At 39.8% G+C, this 21,095-nt stretch overlaps 3 protein-coding genes across 3 annotated transcripts; 1 reads left to right on the top strand and 2 right to left on the bottom strand.

The window, feature by feature from the left end:
- The first annotated feature begins 8,591 nt into the window (after positions 1 to 8,591).
- Positions 8,592 to 9,252, top strand: LOC128634230 (histone H2B-like). Its single transcript, XM_053684529.1, has one exon. It carries the CDS (start codon positions 8,857 to 8,859, stop codon positions 9,229 to 9,231), a length of 375 nt encoding a protein of 124 aa, XP_053540504.1. The 5' UTR covers positions 8,592 to 8,856; the 3' UTR covers positions 9,232 to 9,252.
- A 3,077-nt stretch (positions 9,253 to 12,329) lies between these two features.
- On the bottom strand, positions 12,330 to 13,780 carry LOC128634223 (histone H1-like). Its single transcript, XM_053684520.1, has one exon. It carries the CDS (start codon positions 13,348 to 13,350, stop codon positions 12,748 to 12,750), a length of 603 nt encoding a protein of 200 aa, XP_053540495.1. The 5' UTR covers positions 13,351 to 13,780; the 3' UTR covers positions 12,330 to 12,747.
- Positions 13,781 to 16,110: 2,330 nt separating this feature from the next.
- Positions 16,111 to 16,769, bottom strand: LOC128634229 (histone H2B-like). The gene has a single exon (XM_053684528.1). The coding sequence runs from the start codon at positions 16,504 to 16,506 to the stop codon at positions 16,132 to 16,134; it is 375 nt and encodes a 124-aa protein (XP_053540503.1). The 5' UTR covers positions 16,507 to 16,769; the 3' UTR covers positions 16,111 to 16,131.
- Positions 16,770 to 21,095: the final 4,326 nt, after the last annotated feature.

Raw genomic sequence — 21,095 nt, 5'->3', positions numbered from 1 at the left:
TGCTCTACCACCTGAGCACAGCCACCAACTAGATAACTAGATGTTTAAGTCAGCTTATCCCATTCCTTCATTTTCTTGTTACATATAGATTAAGTCTCTTAAGTGTTTCCTACATGTATATATTTTTTTAATTTGCATATGTCTACCAATATGTAAGCCAATGCATATGTTTTACACTACTAATACAAAATGTCCCAGTGAGGCCTTCTACACCCATCAAAATATTGCCATCTCACTGTTTGACAGAATAAAATATAGCAATGATGCTTTAGAATTAGATAAATTAAGTTTCTGCAAAATATGAATTGAACTATTCATTTAGAATTCAAAAAGTACATTAATGACTTTTGTAATGACTACTCTGTAGCCCATGTAGCACACTAACCCTAATGTGCATGACCGCATGTACTATGTTGCAATAATAATAAAATGTATTATTATCACCAAATAATCACTTCACTGAACAGGAGTGTGATGTGATGTAACGACACAGGACAGTTAGTAGGAAGTAAGCGCAGGAGCGCCGTCTTTATTGATGAACAAACTAACAGAACACAAGAAACGCGGTCTATGCTGAATAGGACTAGCTGGATCAACCATGGAACTACAGTCTAGGCATTACTCGAAAACAGAACATGGAACTGAGACCGCTAGCATGCTACACGCATTCTTACACAGAGCTAAAGCTATACTCCTTAAACACTACTAACGTTACAAACTATAATACTGCGCGAAGTGCGCAGCCGCACGAGGGGTTTAAATAACCAACATAATTAAACTAAAGCATAGACACCTCGAGAAATAAAGACACACCCTCGAACATAAGCCAATACCTGGACAGGAAGTAAATCAAAACAAACGAGCCGCGCGTGTCCATATGTCAGGGTCTCGTGCACGCGCGCTCTGCAGCAGTCTTTGCGCTTCGACGCCACAGCGCCATCCACCGGCGGAAGCGTAACAGATGTAAAAACAGATTTAAAAACATTGAGTCACTTAACACAGGTCAACTGTTTTCTATTATACAAGCAGCGTGTGTGTGTTCTGTTTCATTTTCTTTTCAGGGATAAACATACTGGAGGTTTTTTGTTGATCTGGCACAAAATTAAATGGAACTAAGTTACATTAAAAAGGGGGAAACTTTGGGTACCAAGGTTATAATTTATAAACTAGGGAACATTGAGTGAGAGAGAGAGAGAGAGAGAGAGAGAGAGAGAGAGAGAGAGAGAGAGAGAATCGGCATGTGGTCTGCGCCTCTGTAGCACCGCTGTTCTACAGTAAGTGCTGAGGGGGAGACCTGAATGTCGGGCTGCCAGATAGCTTCATTTCAACTATAACTATTAACTGGATGGGGTGGGGTTAATATTTGACTAGTGCATAAATTACACCTAATACGTCTAGGTCACTAGTTACTATTAGCTGTAATTTAATCAAAAAAGAGAACCTAGTATGTTTATTAGAAACCAACCAAAATCACTCCAAGAGTGAGACATGTAAAAGTCCCTGAAGTTACAAAGGAACCCAGGGTAACTTCTAAGCAAACAAAGGCCTCTCTCACATTGGCTAATGTTAATGTTCATGAGTTCACCATCAGGAGAACACTGAACAACAATGGAGTGAATTACAGTATTACAAGGAGAAAACCACTGCTCTCCAAAAAGAACATCGCGGTCCATCTGCAGTTTGCTAATGATTACGTGGAAAAGTCTTTTGGAAAAATGTTTTGTGTGGAAAAATATAACCTTTTGGTTTAAATAAGAAGTGTTATGTTTGGAGAAAGCAAACACTACATTCCAGCATAAGAACCTTACTTATAAGAACCTTTCAATAATTGATGGAACAATGAATTCTGAATTATAACAGTGAATTCTAAAGGAAAGTTTCAGGACATCTGTCTGTGAACTGAATCTCAAGAGAAAGTGGGTCATGCAGTAGGCATCAACCCTAAGCACAAAAAGCACATAAGGTCCTACCAAAGTATGGTTAAAAGAGAATAAAATTCATGCTTCAGAATTTGCCAAGTCAATGTCCTGACCTTAATCCAATAGAAATGTTGTGGAAGGACCTCAAGCAAGCAGTTCATGTGAGGAAAATCACCAGCATTCCAGAGCTGAAGCTGTTCTGTACTGAGAAATGAGCTAAAATTCTTACAATCCGATGTTCAGGACTGATCAACAGTAAAAACAGGGAAAATGTTTAGTTTCGGTTATTTCTGACCAAGGGGTTCACACCATATGCTGAAAGCAAAGGTTCACATAGGATCACATAATAGAAAGAAAACATTCTACACACCGTTATACCACCAGCAGCAGTCTGGACTGTTGACACAAGGCAGGTTCATGCTGCTGATGCCAATGTCTGACCCTATCATCTACATGTCACAACAGAAATCAAGATTCATCAAATCAGGCAATGTTTTTCCATGCTTCAACTGTCCAGTTCCAGTGAGTCCACGCCCACTCTAGCCTCAGGTTCCTGTTCTTGGCTCACAGACAGGAGTGGAATTAATATGGTTGTAGCTTATCCACCTCATTTGGTTAGACATATTGTATGTTGCAAGAGGGTTTTCTGCTCTCCACACTTGTAAAGAATTATCATTACCATAGCCTTGCTGTCAGCTCGAACCAGTCTGTCCATTCTCCTCTGTCCTCTTTCATCAACAAGGTGTTTGTTTTTCTCCACCATTCTGTGTAAACTCAAGAGATTGCTGTCTGTGAAAATCCCAGATCAGCCACTAAAATTCTCAAACCAGCTCGTCTGGCACCAACATTCATACCATCATCACTGAGATCACTGAGATTCTGATGTTTGGTGTGAATGTTAACTGAAGCTTACTGAAATACTTACCTGTATCTGCATGATTTTATGCATTGCGCAGCTGCCACACGAATTCGTTAAGTTCTTTTTCAAACACATCCTGCAGAAGCAAATAAGATCGGCACTCCAGCTGCTTTGAGTAGCCTAATGCAAAATGTATTCAAAATACTATTTTTCCTAAAACAGATCATTAAGAACTCCAAAACACCTGAAAGTGGATTCAAGGCACTGTATACAGTGTTACCACCACTGAAATCACCATTTAATTACATATGCTTCAACAGTTAAAATATATCATAAATAAAAAAATACATTATTATTATTATTATTATTATTATTATTATTATTATTAATAATAATAATAATAATAATAATAATAATAATAATAATAATAATAATATGTGTAATTTATATAGCTCCTTACTCATAACCAGTGTCGCTTTACAATTACAATGTTTCAACAAAACATGGAACATGCGGTAGACTAGATTTGAGAAAAAATATGATTTATAGTTTACAAAGAAATATTAAATTTCTCATCAAAACACGATTTCACTGCTTATGCTAAGCTTAATTTACACAAGTTTCTAATTACAAGATTGAATTATATAAAGTGAGCGTGATCGATTCATGTAGTATTAATGTAAACCCATTACATTATGAAATCTTGTGGGGATGTTGGCACTGACAGGTACTATAACTATAGTATTTAAATTAACATGATTCAAAGGTGTGTGATAGAATAGCACAGTGTTTTAATAAATTCAATGCTAATGAATATTAGGTGCTATTATTAATGAATATTATCCTGGTGTCTAATATTATTTTTTGAGAACAGTTTCATATTAAAATACAATGAATCTGCACATTTTAACAGTTCAAATGGAGAAGTTATTAATGTTTTGTCACAGTAATGATTCTGTGTCTCATTGCCAAAAATGAAAACCTCTTAACTCTGAAAGTCAATTAAACAATGTTTGAAGGAGAATCTATAATAAATGCATCATCAGATGACTAAAGGGAATGCTGGGTGATCCGTCACATCAGTTTTAGCCTGACATTTTTGCTTTTGCGTCACACATTTGTACAACAGTTTTGATGAATCAGACATTGATTCATAAATCAGTTATCTCGCTGGATAAAACCTATACCTATATTATATATGTATATATTTATGTATGTATAAAATGTAAATGGAAGCTTTTTGCTTCATGTTTTTTTTTAAACTTTTCTGTAGACTGTCGTTTGAGTCAAACTTATTTGCATTTGAAGAACACAAAGTGCATTTGCCTTTTAAATAAACTAAATAACCATTTAGTGATACACCAAGTGGACAGCTCAGAGTTTAAAGGGTCAAAGAAATGACTTTCTGATCTATGTCGAAGAAGGTAAGAAATTCTGATTTCAAGTATCAAACAGATTTCAAGTATTTTTAAAAATCTCGTTTTACAGTACACTATGATTGATTTAATATCACTTGTAAATTGTCATCATTTAAAAAGACAATACCTTTTATAGATTAAAAACACAACCTATCAAATGTTCCTATAATGTATATTTTTTGCGCAGGGATATGCACTTTCTCATTGCAGTCGATTCTGACCCATCAGCAAGGTAAGAATACAGTATAGTAGAATACAGAAATACACACACACACACACACACACACACACACACACACACAAATGTCTGAGACCACATTGAAAATCTGTTTTTTTTTTTCTCTTACATTTTGAAATAAATTGGTTTTAGAATTTATTCATATTTTAAACAAAGAAAGTAAATGTTTAATATTTTGGATATATATTTTTTTTTTCTTTTAAATTCTGCAACTGTAAACATTAAGAAACTCTGAATCTCTTGTAAATATTTTAAAGATTGTACTTTTTTATTTATTAATTTTGTATTGAAGTTGTAGTCAATAATACAATTTCGAATGAAAATTCTAAAATTAAATAATAAAAAAATGCAAAATAGAAACATTTTCCACTAGTGCTCTCAGACTTTTGGCCCCGACTGTGTGTGTGTGTGTGTGTGTGTGTGTGTGTGTGTGTGTGTGCGTGCGTGCGTGTACGTGTGCATGTGCATGTGTGTGTGTGTGTGTACGTAAACAAACTATTAATGAAAATAAAATTTTGTGTAAGATAAATGAATGAATAAATATGTTCTCTTCTCCCCGCCAGTCGATGTGGCCTTAGGAGGAATAGCAGTACAATCTTCTTTACACTAACAATTATCCTGCTTACTTTGCTATCGATGACAACAGAGCATCTAACATCAATTTCAACTCGTGTGATTACGGCTGCTCCTAACGCCATACAGACTTCATATGAATCCATAATGAACTTTTTCACACTATCTGTTGTTACCCAGATGAGGATGGGTTCCCTTCTGAGTCGGGTTCCTCCCAGTCTTTCTTCCTCTTAAAACATCTTAGGGAGTTTTTCCTCGCCACCGTCGCCACTCAGTGGCTTGCTCAGTTGGGATAAATTCGCACCTTTAATATCTGTATACCGTGTTGATATTCTGTAAAGCTGCTTTGAGACAATGTCTATTGTAAAAAGCGCTATACAAATAAAATTGAATTGAATTGAACTTATGTTTATAGCCAAAATGCTCCACTGTGTGTAAGGGGCAGGGGAAACTGGTGCAAGCTGTTCAAAAGGTTTAGTTTAATTTAAGTTTGTCATTATATGCTGTACCTGCGCGCTTGCAGTGTAAATTCTGTCGGAAGTGACATGTTAGTAACGAGGACACGTTGCTGGTCACGCGCGGTGTGACGCGCTGATACAGAGTGTAGCGCGAGTAAGATCTGTAATGTCTAATTCAAACATTATGATCAAAAGTAAAATAATGTCTAAAGACACCGAGATACAGAAACCACAAGGTGCAGTGAAAGTGAGTTTTTATTATTAATTTAGGACTATATATATATATATATATATATATATATATATATATATATATATATATATATATATATAGTATTTATGCATTATTTTTTTTTATAGATGCACAAAAAGCACCGAATTAAACTATAGTCCTAAATTAATAATATATATTCTGGTGTGTGTGTGTGTGTGTGTGTGTGTGTGTGTGTGTCTGTGTGTGTGTTGGGTTCTTTTCTGTTTTGTACAAACAGTTGTGTAAAGTTTTACTGTGAAGTTTATATTTGTTACACTCAGTTTGTGGACTTTATATTAAATAAACAAAAACAAATGGTACTGAAAGTTCGCTCCACCCCGTACGATTAATCAAAAAAATAATTGCCCAACTAATAGTAATAGTAATAATAATAATAATAATAATAATAATAATAATAATAATAATAATAATAATAATAATGCTGTTAAACAGTTCAGAAGCTCCGTCTATCGTCCTTGATACGTGAAAACTAGACAATGCACAGTAATAACACTGATGAGCTGCGTTATTATTATTATTATTATTATTATTATTATTATTATTATTATTATTATTAATAAGCTCATAGCAACACTGATGAAATACACATACAGTACAAAAAAACCACACACACAAATAGAGAATGTGTTTAGCATTTTGTTTTTACATCTGCACATAATTTAGTCTGCACATCGTTTAGCAGCTGATTTAGAATTAAAAATGTCATGTATAAGTCTACATAATGAGTCTTTATTGGTCACATATGCAGTAGAGCACAGTGAAATTGTTTTCTTCACATACCCCAACATGTCAGGAAGCTGGGGTCAGAGCACAGGGTCATGATATGGTGACCTGACCTTCTGATCAGTAAACCAGAGCCTTAACCTCTAAGCCACCTCTGCCCCAGTGGTGAGAGAAACATGAATGTTCATAGCATCTATTACTTCTTACCCCACTATTTGCCAAATAATACAAATATAGACTTATAAACACCGCTATTAAAAGCTTAATAAGAGAATACTGCAATTTTTGGGAAATTGCCGTTCCCGAGTTTGGCCACACGAGGGCAGTCATGTTCCATCCAGCACAACACACGACGCCTAAAACAGAAGGTAGGTTGTAGGTATTTTACTATTACTACTACTACTTCTAATAATGACCTCAATCGAAGTAATTAAATACGTAATGAACATTGTTGTCTATATAGCTGACCTCATTTTTCTACACAGCGAGTTAAAGGCGCACAACTATCAGAATCCCAGTTCATAATTGTGTTTGATTGGCCAAGTAGAATAAAGTGTGCGAGGAGTCCGACTCTTTTTGAGCTTATTGGACATTACGCATTGCTGTAATTATCTCATTGGCACTACTTAATTGCTCATAGTTTATTTGACGAATGCAACTGCTGCGACATATTTTGCCAATCTTAAGCTCAGCCGTCATTCTGGAGGCGCAGTTTTGGTTGATGCATGACATTTAGGTTCAAACACAGTGTGTACATCGACTGTAACACAGATAGTGAAAATGGAAATGTGAAAAGAGAAGGCCAGTGATTAGAGAGAGAGAGAATGGGGAAGAAGAAGACGTTAGCAGGTGAAAAGCAGTGCCTAGTGTTTGTTTTAGAAAAAGAGAGCTATTGTGTGACCGTTGGTGTAAGGCCCGCCTCCTCGCCTGTTCTCAACTAGGTCCTGTCGAGTGTGGATAAATAGGTGGGCGCTGCGCGAGAAGTTTTATTGAGCGATTTGACTTCGGGAGCAGCATCATGTCTGGAAGAGGCAAGGGTGGTAAGGGACTCGGCAAAGGAGGCGCTAAGCGTCACCGCAAGGTGCTTCGCGATAATATCCAGGGAATCACCAAGCCGGCTATTCGCCGTCTGGCTCGGCGTGGTGGTGTAAAGCGTATTTCTGGTCTGATCTATGAAGAGACTCGCGGTGTGCTGAAAGTGTTCCTGGAGAACGTGATCCGCGACGCCGTCACCTACACCGAGCATGCCAAGAGAAAGACCGTGACCGCCATGGATGTGGTGTACGCCCTGAAACGCCAGGGACGCACCCTGTACGGCTTCGGCGGTTAAACGCTCTAACACCGAACGACGCGAACACAACGGCTCTTTTAAGAGCCACCCACATGTCTAGAAAAAGAGCTCTTCCGTGGGGGGGAGGCTTTTTCTTTCGTGAAGCATAAGGCATCAAACGCTGTACAGCAGTAGCATAAGTGGTAGATCTATTTGTATTTTTTTGTAATAATTCTCTCTCTCTCTCTCTCTCTCTCTCTCTCTCTCTCTCTCTCTCTCTCTCTCTCTCTTTTATATATATAACTCCGTATATATTCAATATTGTATTATATATAATATTGTACAGTATACAATATTAGATACATATATATTAAATATTGTAACTTGTTTGATTAAAACAATTTAGATTTTAGTAGAAACTTCTATATTTCTCTTTCTCATACGCACGCATGCATGCATATATAAGAGAGAGAGAGAAAAGTGGGGAAGTCAAGTTTTTTCTGTTTTTTCAAGCATAAGGTATCAAACGCTCTACACAAGTAGTAAAAGTGATAGATAAGAACTGTCTGTGTACATAAAAAGAATTTATTTTTGTTTTTTTGCACATCTTTATTTTTTTTTATACATTTATATGCACAGTATTAAATATTATAACGTGTTTAAAATGAGTTACAAGACGGTTTTAGTAGAAACTTACTTCCGCATTTCTTTCTCTTTCTCTCTCTCTCTCTCTCTCTCTCTCTCTCTCTCTCTCTCTCTCTATATATATATATATATATATATATATATATATATATATATATATATATATATATATATATATATATATATATATGTATATGTGTGTGTGTGTGTGTGTATATATGTATATGTGTATAATTTTTTTCAAGCCAATTGTTTTTTCATAGTGCACGTTGCACTGTAAATACAACGGCGGGAAGGGAAACAAAGCGTAGCGGAGGAGGGAGGAGCAGTAGGAGGCGCCATGCAGGAGGAGGTATCGAATTTTGGCCAATCAAAAAAAGGTGACTTGTGTGGACGTCATTAGCATGTGGGTCTGTAAATAGAGCGGGCGCGAGGCGGGCGTTAGTCATTTTCTGTTCGTTTATTCGACAAGCAGCATCATGCCCGATCCAGCCAAGACCGCGCCCAAGAAGGGATCAAAGAAAGCCGTGACCAAGACGGCCGGCAAAGGAGGCAAGAAGCGCAGAAAGTCCAGGAAGGAGAGCTACGCCATCTACGTGTACAAGGTCCTGAAGCAAGTGCACCCTGATACCGGCATCTCATCCAAGGCCATGGGCATCATGAACTCCTTCGTGAATGATATTTTTGAGCGCATCGCCGGTGAGTCTTCTCGTCTGGCTCATTACAACAAGCGTTCCACTATCACCTCCAGGGAGATCCAGACCGCCGTGCGCCTGTTGCTTCCCGGCGAGCTGGCCAAGCACGCCGTGTCCGAGGGCACAAAGGCCGTCACCAAGTACACCAGCTCCAAGTGAAGCGCGTTACCGCCGTCTTCATCAACCCAACGGCTCTTTTAAGAGCCACCCACTTTTCATACAAAGAGCAATCTATTTTCTTTCGCTTTCTCTCTTGCTCTGTGTGTGTGTGTGTGTGTGTGTGAGTGAGAGAGAGAGAGGGGGGGCACTTCTGAAGTGCTGCTCTCCCACGAATGTTCAGGCTTTTGGGTAATTCTAGCAGTCTGATAAATGCAGAGATGAGTAAATCTCAACAGGGTTGTAGCACGGTTTCTCGGGCTTGTATAATCTGAGCAATGCAAAATGGGGTTTTAGCAGCACAAAGTTATTCATATTAAGACTAGCAACAGGAAGTAACTGAAAATGGTATTCTAGTAACACATAGAAATTCAAACTAAGGTTCTAGAAGCACGTAAAAGTTCTAAATACTGTTGTAGTAACATGTAGTCATTCAAAACAGTGTTCCAGCAGCACGAAGTCATTCAAAAGAATGCTCTAGCAGCATAGAATACAACACACACACACACACACACACACAAGGCAATAGCGGAGTTGGGATAAAGGGCATTAGGGTGACTGTGTTTTGTTAGGGTCAGGGAGGAATCCGACCGAGCTAAAGAGAAGGAGGCCGGATGGGCTAGCTGGTGCTAACTAGGCGTGCCTGTTTGGCCCGGGACTACAGGAGCGGAGCGGAGCGCTGCGTACGAGTGGTGAAGCCCTGACACTGGCAAAGACAGAACGAGTCTTCTGACCTACACCTATAATCACATTTTCTTGTTGGACATGCTTTCTCCCCTACAACTAACAATGTCTTACTCTTGCCTTTGCTGCTCTGTTCAGCTCTTCCTACTTTCCTACTGACTGTTTCCCACCCACCTAGTCAACTTTTATTCAACATTTGTTCTTTTCATCTAGACTTTAAATTTATCTACTCTTCACCATCTATTCATATGCTTTCAGTTTGAATGAAAGTGATACTTATATGTTTCTACTAAAACCGTCTTCTAACTCGTTTCACACATTAAATAATATTTAATACAGTGGACATTATATATGTATATGTGTATATATATATATATGAGAGAGAGAGAATATCCACAAATAGGGAAGAAGATTTCAAAGATGAGGTCATGTCTACAATCATTAAATTACAAAAACAATTATCATGGACGGGACAAAAGGGATGATGGATGAAATGTATGTATGATGTAATAGCTCTTGCCCTAAAATCCGCTATTTTACAGACACAGCTCATTACTGTGCATTGTATTGTTCGGACATAACCACAATTAACGGCTCATCTATAAAAACAAACATTATGTAATACTCATAGGACTATATTTATCATGAAAATGCAAAATAAATAACCAACCTTTCTAATGTTGATAAAAATAGAAAGCCGTGCACTTCATTTACACACACATACATATATACAAACATTATTATTACTGTTCCTTCTCTCTCTCTGTACCACGTTCTAATACTTAAACTGCCCAAGAAAGAAAATTTGCTGTTTTGTGAGACGAGGAAGTGGCTCTTAAAAGAGCCTTTGTGTATATTAGACGGAGTTGTGGTTTAAGCGCGTTCTCCGCGAATACGGCGGGCCAGCTGAATATCCTTGGGCATGATGGTCACTCTCTTGGCGTGGATAGCGCACAGGTTGGTGTCCTCGAACAGACCGACCAGGTATGCCTCGCTCGCCTCCTGCAGGGCCATGACGGCCGAGCTCTGGAAACGCAAGTCGGTCTTGAAGTCCTGAGCGATTTCTCGCACCAGGCGCTGGAAGGGCAGCTTGCGGATGAGCAGCTCAGTAGACTTCTGATAACGACGGATCTCCCTCAGAGCCACGGTGCCGGGCCTGTAACGGTGAGGCTTCTTCACGCCGCCGGTAGCCGGCGCACTCTTGCGAGCAGCCTTAGTAGCGAGCTGCTTCCTTGGCGCTTTGCCACCGGTGGACTTACGGGCGGTCTGCTTGGTTCTTGCCATAGTGTCGAGCTCTGCGCTTCACGGATAGAAAAACAGGATAAACGGCGCGCACGAACGCGGCCTTTTTAAGCCATAACGCCACCCTGCGCTGATTGGGCGTCTCGAACGCGCTCGTCTGCTATTCGATAGAACGTTTTACGTCACCTGTTGACTATTGGACCGTCTTCTCTGCCTCCGTTCGAAACACAAGACGCCCGCCACAATTCTATTGGCGCGCTCTCTGCTTTGTTCATTAGGAACACACACAACGCCATCACAAACCATTTTCACTCCTCAGACTTCATTTAACCAGCACGCTAACTGCTATTATAGTTCTTATAGTCATTACTTAAATATGGTATCAAATCATGACTAGAAAATTATCGAGTCCTTTTTTATTTATAAATATGCTGTCTTAGAAGTGCACTTTCACCCCTTAGATTTCATTTAAGCAACAGGCTAACTACCACTATTATTATTATTAATAAACGTGCTGACTTCAGTAGAAAAACGGGTGTAAAAACTGCACTTTTGAAGCAGAGATGGTGGCTCTTAAAAGAGCCTTTGGGTACTGACAAAGCAGCGGTGGACGAGTTTACTTGGTCTTGACGGCCTTCTCGGTCTTTTTAGGCAGAAGCACAGCCTGAATGTTGGGTAGCACACCACCTTGAGCGATGGTTACTCCGCCAAGCAGTTTGTTCAGCTCCTCGTCGTTACGCACGGCGAGCTGCAAGTGGCGGGGAATGATACGAGTCTTCTTATTATCACGGGCGGCGTTACCGGCCAACTCCAGGATCTCAGCGGTCAGATACTCCAACACTGCGGCCAGGTAGACCGGAGCGCCGGCACCGACGCGCTCGGCATAGTTGCCTTTACGCAGAAGCCTGTGCACACGTCCCACGGGGAACTGAAGTCCAGCCCTGGATGAACGAGTCTTGGCTTTAGCTCTAGCCTTTCCGCCGGTTTTTCCTCTGCCACTCATCTTGATGCTCAGATCTGTTCTAACAACAACTCCGAAATGAATGTTACACCCTGAGCTCTCCGTGATATAGACAAAACGGCCACTCTCTTATTCGCTAAGAACGCAGTGGCGCATTAGCCAATCATAAACAGGCCGTAGAATTCCAGCGTCAACCCTCCCACCCCTGTTTGTGCGTGTGTGGGTGAGAGAGAGAGCGAGCGCGCGAATGAAAACAGACAGAAGGGAATATTCATACAAAAGCACGAAGTAACAACTATAAACTGAATTTATTTATTCTCATCATTAACATTGATTTATTATGTATCAATATGTTATCCTACATATTCTGTGATCGTTTTGGAGATCAGGAATGACGTTTAGGAATCACGATCAGGATTCTATCCTACTGTACTAAAATCAGCATCAGCTTGTGGCTATGTTCACATGATATGTAGTAGATATGTGTATCCGTACTATTGTATGTTTCTAACGTGTATTGCTTTGATTCCATAAAGCTTGACTGAAAATGAATTGTCGCTCTTTAAAGGAAAATATGGGTGGCTCTTAAAAGAGCCGTTTAAGGAACAAAAGCATGAAAGAAACAAAAGTCTTTACTTCTTTTTGGGTGCTGCCTTCTTCGCCTTTGCCGCTTTAGGCTTTGTGGTCTTGGGCTTGACAGCTTTCGCTTTCTTGGGGCTCTTGGCTGCCTTTTTAGGGGTCGCGGGCTTTTTCACCTTCTTCGGGCTCTTGGTGGCTTTCTTTGCCGCGGCTGTGGGCTTCGTCGCCTTCTTAGGAGATTTCTTGGCCGCGGCGGCGGGTTTCTTGGCCGCTACCTTCTTGGGCTTCTTAGTAGCGGCGGGCTTTTTCGCTTTGGGCGCGGCTTTCTTCACGGGCTTCTTGGCTTCGGTCTGCTTCTTGTTCAGCTTGAAAGAGCCAGACGCGCCGGTCCCTTTGGTCTGCACTAGAGTGCCTTTAGTCACGAGACCCTTAACAGCGATCTTGACGCGGGAATTGTTCTTCTCCACATCGTATCCGCCGGCAGCCAGCGCTTTCTTCAGAGCAGCGAGAGACACGCCGCTCCTCTCCTTAGACGAGGAAACGGCTTTGACGATCAGTTCGCCGACGCTAGGGCCGGCTTTTTTTGCTCTCGAAGCTGCTTTCTTCTTGGGCGCTTTGGCCGGCGCGGCGGCGGGAGCGGGTGCGACTTCTGCCATCTCTCTTGGAACTACGTAGAATACACGAGTTGTACACTGTACGTTAGTGTGTAATACAGGACGATCCTCCGGGCCGGGCTTAAAAACAGATATGAGAGCGTTGTAGACTCAACTCGGGCGCCACTGAATGAATGCACGGACGCGGCGCGCGCTCAGATGTGTTTTCTCATGGCATTTCTCGGTGAAAATCCCACTCGCAAGACGAGATTCAAAACGTTGAAGCACACGCTGAGCGAGGACGGGCTTTCTAGTTTCTCCCGTGGCCCGGCCTGGCCGGCTAGAGAGCAACAGTCTTGTGCAGCGGACATGAAAAGGCGCGGCGCGCGTTGTACTCAAGCCGGCGGGCTGCGCATTTCGTGCGATGTGGTGTGTAAAAACCGGCGAAAAGCAGGCACGGCCGTCGTATGCGTTCTGGGCCGAGTTAAAGAGGAGCCTTGTGAACGAGCCTGATGTCTTTGCAGCTGTCGAGTGGTGTGTAGTATCGGAAGCAGAGCGCGTTGGGGGCCGTGTAAAGCACAGCGCGCCTGACTATAGGCTCCGCTATAGCCTTGTGTGTGTGTGTGTGTGTGTGTGTGTGTGTGTGTTGTATTCCATGCTGCTAGAACATTCTTTTGAATGACTTTGCGCTAATGTCACGTTAGCTCGAATGACTAGGTGCTACTACAACAGTATTTAGAATTATTATGCGCTTCTTGAACCTTAGTTCGAATGACTACGTGCTACTACAAAAGTTAGAACAGAGATGGTGATTTTTGATTTGGCCCGCCATGCCATATGTGGGGGGGGGATTTGATTGATGCTGATCTTCATTTCTAATTTAATTTTTTTATTAATTTTAATTTTGAGCTACAAAAATGTAAATTGAAATTAAATGTAGAGAATAAGAATTAGAATTTTATTTAATGTACATGCGTACTTCAAGGCCAGCATGCATTGCGACAGTCAACAAACAGGTAATTATGGAGAGATCCAGGCACTGGCACACAGACAAGAGGAAATTTAAAAAGATTTGGCAAGTTGACTTTTTATTTACTGAAATCAATTCAAAGGCACTGTGTCTAGTTTGCAAGCAGTCAGTTGCTGTTTTGAAAGAGTACAAAATCCGTCATTATGAAACAAAATGTTCTTCAGCTTTCTCAAAGGACAGCGGCGAGGCATGAAAACAGAAGGCTAACGAGCTGCTTGCTAAACTTCGATCTGAGCAGAGCGCGCTGCTATGTCCTTCATCAGCTCAAGAAAGTGCCACACGGGCCAGCTATCAGATTTCTTGTATTTTACATCAAGAACAGCTATGTGCCCAATCCATCGGGCTTGTAGACGTGATGTCGTCAAAATTGTGAATGATATACGCTCCAAGGCGCTCTCTCACCTGCAGTTCAAGGTACTGTTGGATGAGATGGATGCACAATATGGTGATGTGTTGTACCACCAGGAGGTTAGATGGCTGAGCAGAGGAAAAGTTCTCAGGAGATTTTTTGATCTGCGTGATGAGATCGGAGCTTTTCAGGAAAGCAAGATTGGTAGTATTCAAGAGCCCATGGATAAGAAATGGCTTTCTGACCTGGCTTTCCTGGTGGACGTCACAGAGCTGCTCAATGTTTTTAAATGTTCAGTTCCAGAGAAAAGACCAGATTATCACCCATCTTTTTTTATCACGTCAGATTATACAAGCCCGAGAAACCATGCTAAAAATTTTAGCTTCAGAGTAAAGAGGATAAAGCTGTTTCAAAGGAGAAGTTTACACAACAGTCCCATTCATAGAGAAACAAGCTATTCTTCGACTGAGCAAACTTTGCATGGTCGCTATCATTCATTAACACGGCTAGCATGCTAGAAATCACTTGCTCACTTTCATTCAAACTGAAAGCATATGAATAGATGGTGAAGAGTAGATAAATTTAAAGTCTAGATGAAAAGAACAAATGTTGAATAAAAGTTGACTAGGTGGGTGGGAAACAGTCAGTAGGAAAGTAGGAAGAGCTGAACAGAGCAGCAAAGACAAGAGTAAGACATTGTTAGTTGTAGGGGAGAAAGCATGTCCAACAAGAAAATGTGATTATAGGTGTAGGTCAGAAGACTCGTTCTGTCTTTGCCAGTGTCAGGGCTTCACCACTCGTACGCAGCGCTCCGCTCCGCTCTTGTAGTCCCGGGCCAAACAGGCACGCCTAGTTAGCACCAGCCAGCCCATCCGGCCTCCTCCTCTTTAGCTCGGTCGGATTCCTCCCTGACCCTAACAAAACACAGTCACCCTAATGCCCTTTATCCCAACTCCGCTATTGCCTTGTGTGTGTGTGTGTTGTATTCTATGCTGCTAGAGCATTCTTTTGAATGACTTCGTGCTGCTGGAACACTGTTTTGAATGACTACATGTTACTACAACAGTATTTAGAACTTTTACGTGCTTCTAGAACCTTAGTTTGAATTTCTATGTGTTACTAGAATACCATTTTCAGTTACTTCCTGTTGCTAGTCTTAATATGAATAACTTTGTGCTGCTAAAACCCCATTTTGCATTGCTCAGATTATACAAGCCCGAGAAACCGTGCTACAACCCTGTTGAGATTTACTCATCTCTGCATTTATCAGACTGCTAGAATTACCCAAAAGCCTGAACATTCGTGGGAGAGCAGCACTTCAGAAGTGCCCCCCCTCTCTCTCTCTCACTCACACACACACACACAGAGCAAGAGAGAAAGCGAAAGAAAATAGATTGCTCTTTGTATGAAAAGTGGGTGGCTCTTAAAAGAGCCGTTGGGTTGATGAAGACGGCGGTAACGCGCTTCACTTGGAGCTGGTGTACTTGGTGACGGCCTTTGTGCCCTCGGACACGGCGTGCTTGGCCAGCTCGCCGGGAAGCAACAGGCGCACGGCGGTCTGGATCTCCCTGGAGGTGATAGTGGAACGCTTGTTGTAATGAGCCAGACGAGAAGACTCACCGGCGATGCGCTCAAAAATATCATTCACGAAGGAGTTCATGATGCCCATGGCCTTGGATGAGATGCCGGTATCAGGGTGCACTTGCTTCAGGACCTTGTACACGTAGATGGCGTAGCTCTCCTTCCTGGACTTTCTGCGCTTCTTGCCTCCTTTGCCGGCCGTCTTGGTCACGGCTTTCTTTGATCCCTTCTTGGGCGCGGTCTTGGCTGGATCGGGCATGATGCTGCTTGTCGAATAAACGAACAGAAAATGACTAACGCCCGCCTCGCGCCCGCTCTATTTACAGACCCACATGCTAATGACGTCCACACAAGTCACCTTTTTTTGATTGGCCAAAATTCGATACCTCCTCCTGCATGGCGCCTCCTACTGCTCCTCCCTCCTCCGCTACGCTTTGTTTCCCTTCCCGCCGTTGTATTTACAGTGCAACGTGCACTATGAAAAAACAATTGGCTTGAAAAAAATTATACACATATACATATATACACACACACACACACACATATACATATATATATATATATATATATATAGAGAGAGAGAGAGAGAGAGAGAGAGAGAGAGAGAGAGAAAGAGAAAGAAATGCGGAAGTAAGTTTCTACTAAAACCGTCTTGTAACTCATTTTAAACACGTTATAATATTTAATACTGTGCATATAAATGTATAAAAAAAAATAAAGATGTGCAAAAAAACAAAAATAAATTCTTTTTATGTACACAGACAGTTCTTATCTATCACTTTTACTACTTGTGTAGAGCGTTTGATACCTTATGCTTGAAAAAACAGAAAAAACTTGACTTCCCCACTTTTCTCTCTCTCTCTTATATATGCATGCATGCGTGCGTATGAGAAAGAGAAATATAGAAGTTTCTACTAAAATCTAAATTGTTTTAATCAAACAAGTTACAATATTTAATATATATGTATCTAATATTGTATACTGTACAATATTATATATAATACAATATTGAATATATACGGAGTTATATATATAAAAGAGAGAGAGAGAGAGAGAGAGAGAGAGAGAGAGAGAGAGAGAGAGAGAGAGAGAGAGAGAATTATTACAAAAAAATACAAATAGATCTACCACTTATGCTACTGCTGTACAGCGTTTGATGCCTTATGCTTCACGAAAGAAAAAGCCTCCCCCCCACGGAAGAGCTCTTTTTCTAGACATGTGGGTGGCTCTTAAAAGAGCCGTTGTGTTCGCGTCGTTCGGTGTTAGAGCGTTTAACCGCCGAAGCCGTACAGGGTGCGTCCCTGGCGTTTCAGGGCGTACACCACATCCATGGCGGTCACGGTCTTTCTCTTGGCATGCTCGGTGTAGGTGACGGCGTCGCGGATCACGTTCTCCAGGAACACTTTCAGCACACCGCGAGTCTCTTCATAGATCAGACCAGAAATACGCTTTACACCACCACGCCGAGCCAGACGGCGAATAGCCGGCTTGGTGATTCCCTGGATATTATCGCGAAGCACCTTGCGGTGACGCTTAGCGCCTCCTTTGCCGAGTCCCTTACCACCCTTGCTTTTTTTTTTTTTTTAATGAATTTTATTGAAATTATACAAAATTCACAATCTTACACAAGTCATATTCAGAAAGAAAGGGAGAGAAAAAAACTTACATAGTCAAAGTACAATTACACGCAAATAGAGTCCCACACTGAAGAGTCTTTAAACCAAGATGTGCTGCTTTTAAGTCTTCTTAGCTCTTTTTGAATGTCCTTGAATACAACATCACTGGATATAAACGTTTGATTTATAGTCATTCTGGACCTTGTTTTCCAGAGTTTAGATTTAGTCAAACATATTATGAACCAAATGAAGTCATGCTGAGTCTTGCTACAATTTTCTTTAAAAATGCCATAGAAAATTGAGTTCATATTTATTTCTATATTGAGACCAATGATTTTTAATTTAGCCCATGTTTCTTTAGCGCGATAACACTCTAACAGGAAATGTTCGAGTGTTTCCTCTTCATTACAATTAGGCATCGGGCATTTACTGGTTTTTACAAAACAGCTCCATTTTACAACCGCTCTTACTGGGAGCCTTCTTACAGCGACTAACCAAGTTGTATCTCTCAGGTGTTCAGATAGGATTTTATTCTGTAAATTTTGGAGACATTCTTTGTTTTGGTCTTCCTCCAAATTTCTGAAAGCCACAGGGTTACTATAAACTCGATCAACAATTAAAAGATATATTTCTTTGCTCGAGTCTTTCACCCAATCGATGTTTAGATCTTTAAATTTGTTAGTGAAGTCGGAAAACATCAGTTTATAATACGGAATACCTTTCCTCGATGGACCTTTTTTAGATTTCCAGTTAGAGATGTTCCCTATCCATTCGGTTTGCCTGGCAATACCACTCGCGATGATTTTGCACACTGCTATTTTAGTTTTTAAGGATATATCGACAGCCCCAAGGCCTCCCAGTTCCCTTCTCTTAAAAAGGAGCTCACGTTTTGTAACCTCACGAGTCGTATCCCATATGAAATTACAGCATATTTTATGAAGTCTTTTTACCCAAACTTCTGTCGGAGGTAAGATGCATGATAAAAACAGTATTTTTGATAATAGAAAAGTTTTAATAATATTTATTCTAGTTTTATAACTTAGATTACATGATTTCCATTTATCAATTTCATCTTGTATTATTTCTTCTTTTTTTGACCAGTTATGGTCGACACAGCCATTATTATCTATATATATACCTAAAACCTTTAATTGCTGAACTTCTGGGACATCTATGGGAAATTTGTTTTTTTCATTTCCAATCCAGACACATTCCGTTTTAGCTTTATTTAAGGAGGCTCCAGAGACTTGCTCATACTCGCTAAAATATTCAAAGATGATGTCTAGTTCTTGTTTAGATTTCACAAATACAGTTATGTCATCAGCATAAGCAGAGATCACGACTCTGTTCTTTCCTATTTGAAGACCTTTAAGTCTATGATCATCTTGGATTTTTTGTACAAGTGGGTTTATAGATAAAATATATAGGGCTGCACTCAGAGGGCACCCTTGCTTTACACCCCGCATAACTTCAAATGGTTCAGTCAAAGAACCGTTAACATTTACTTCAACCGTCGATTTAACATAAAGGCATTTAATCATGTTTATGAAATTTTCAGGGAATTGATACAGTTTTAAAATCTCCCACAAATAGTCTCTTGAGATATAATCAAATGCTTTTCTTTGGTCCAAAGCCACAATGTAAAAACTGTCACCATTTTTATCAAAAACTAGTTCTCTTAATGTGTTCAAGTTGTCCCACATAAATCTTCCCTTTATTGCACATGTTTGTTGTTTAGCTATTATTACATCCAAATAGTCACTCATCCTGTTCATAATGGTCTTTGCAAAAATCTTATAATCGACATTCATTAGGGTGAGATGTCTCCAGTTGTTGATATCACACATTTCACCCTTTTTATACAACAAGGATAAAATGCCTTCATAGAACGAGTCATGCATGTAACCTCTAGCGATCCCATCATTAAAGGCTTGCGTTAATAATTTAGCCAAATCTATGGCGCATGCATGATAAAAATCAGACGGGAGACCATCTTTCCCTGGAGACTTTTTTAGATTTAATTGTTTAATGGCATCAACAACCTCAGCCTCTTTTATTTCCTCACCTAAGCTCTTGGAAGGCGGGTCAACACTATTTTTTACATTCAAAAAGGTTTTTAGGAGTTTATTATCTATTTCAATTGAGTTGTACATGTTTGAACAAAGGATCCGAACAGCATCTCTGACGTCTTTAGGATTTTTCACTATAGTTCCATTATCTGTTTTAATGGCTTCGATATATTGGGCTTCTTTCCTTTTATTAAATAGTGAAATTGCTTTTGTTTGATTTAGAAGTTCATCGGAAATTATTCCTGCTCGGACTTGAATGTTCAGTAAAAACTCATTATTTAAAGTTTCTATCTCTTTTTTCAAATCCTTTAAGTTGTTTTCCTCACTTTCATCTCTTGTATTTTTCAGTTTTAGGTTTATATATTGTGTCATAATTGTATTGTACTTCTTATTTTTTTCTTTATTAAAACATAGACATTTGTATTTAAGAAATTTTTTAATCTGGATCTTAAAAACTTCCCACAAATCACAATAATTGGTCGTGAGGATATCTAAAGTTTTAATCCTATTAATTTCTTCCTTTAATTCTATAATCAATAAAGGACTTTTCAAGATTTGTGTGTTTAATTTCCAATAGTTTCTTCTTTCTTCATTTTTAAGTCTCATGCCACATATAACTGTCAAGTGGTCCGACTCAACCAAGAGTTTTGTTGTATAAAATTTTGCCTCAAAATTATTATTAATATATATCCTGTCAATCCTAGTTTTACATGTTTTATCAAACCTTGTAAAGTCCACTTTCTCTGGATATAATGTCCTAAATATGTCAGTGAAATGCTGTTCATTCATTATAGATTTAAGGACACCACCTTCTCTCCTAATTTTACATATTTGGGAAGAAATTTTATCATTATCATCTGTGATTGTATTAAAATCACCGCATACAATGGTATAGAAACCGACGCACAGGAGCATTTTAAGCTTTTTAAAAAGCCGGATTTTACCAACAGTATCCTGTGCTGTGTATACATTTATTACTCTAATTTTTTTTGTGCAATAAAACACATCTATAAACATTAATCGACCAGGAATTATTTCACGACTCTTAATTATTTTAAATTTATTGTTATAAAATAAGGTCGCAATACCATCAGCTTTACTTTCGCCTATTGAAAAGATTGAAGGACCTTTGATCCATAGACTTTGAGCGTCCTGTACGTCTG

Source organism: Ictalurus punctatus, chromosome 12 (genome assembly GCF_001660625.3).
Source record: "Ictalurus punctatus breed USDA103 chromosome 12, Coco_2.0, whole genome shotgun sequence".
Taxonomy (NCBI): Eukaryota; Metazoa; Chordata; class Actinopteri; order Siluriformes; family Ictaluridae; genus Ictalurus; species Ictalurus punctatus.
This window is presented reverse-complemented; position numbering and strand designations above follow the sequence as displayed.

What these genes read in the sequence shown, in the direction of transcription:
- LOC128634230 (XM_053684529.1), top strand. Translation starts at nt 8,857, where the DNA reads ATGCCCGATCCAGCCAAGACCGCGCCCAAGAAGGGATCAAAGAAAGCC.
- LOC128634229 (XM_053684528.1), bottom strand. Translation starts at nt 16,506, where the DNA reads ATGCCCGATCCAGCCAAGACCGCGCCCAAGAAGGGATCAAAGAAAGCC.
- LOC128634223 (XM_053684520.1), bottom strand. Translation starts at nt 13,350, where the DNA reads ATGGCAGAAGTCGCACCCGCTCCCGCCGCCGCGCCGGCCAAAGCGCCC.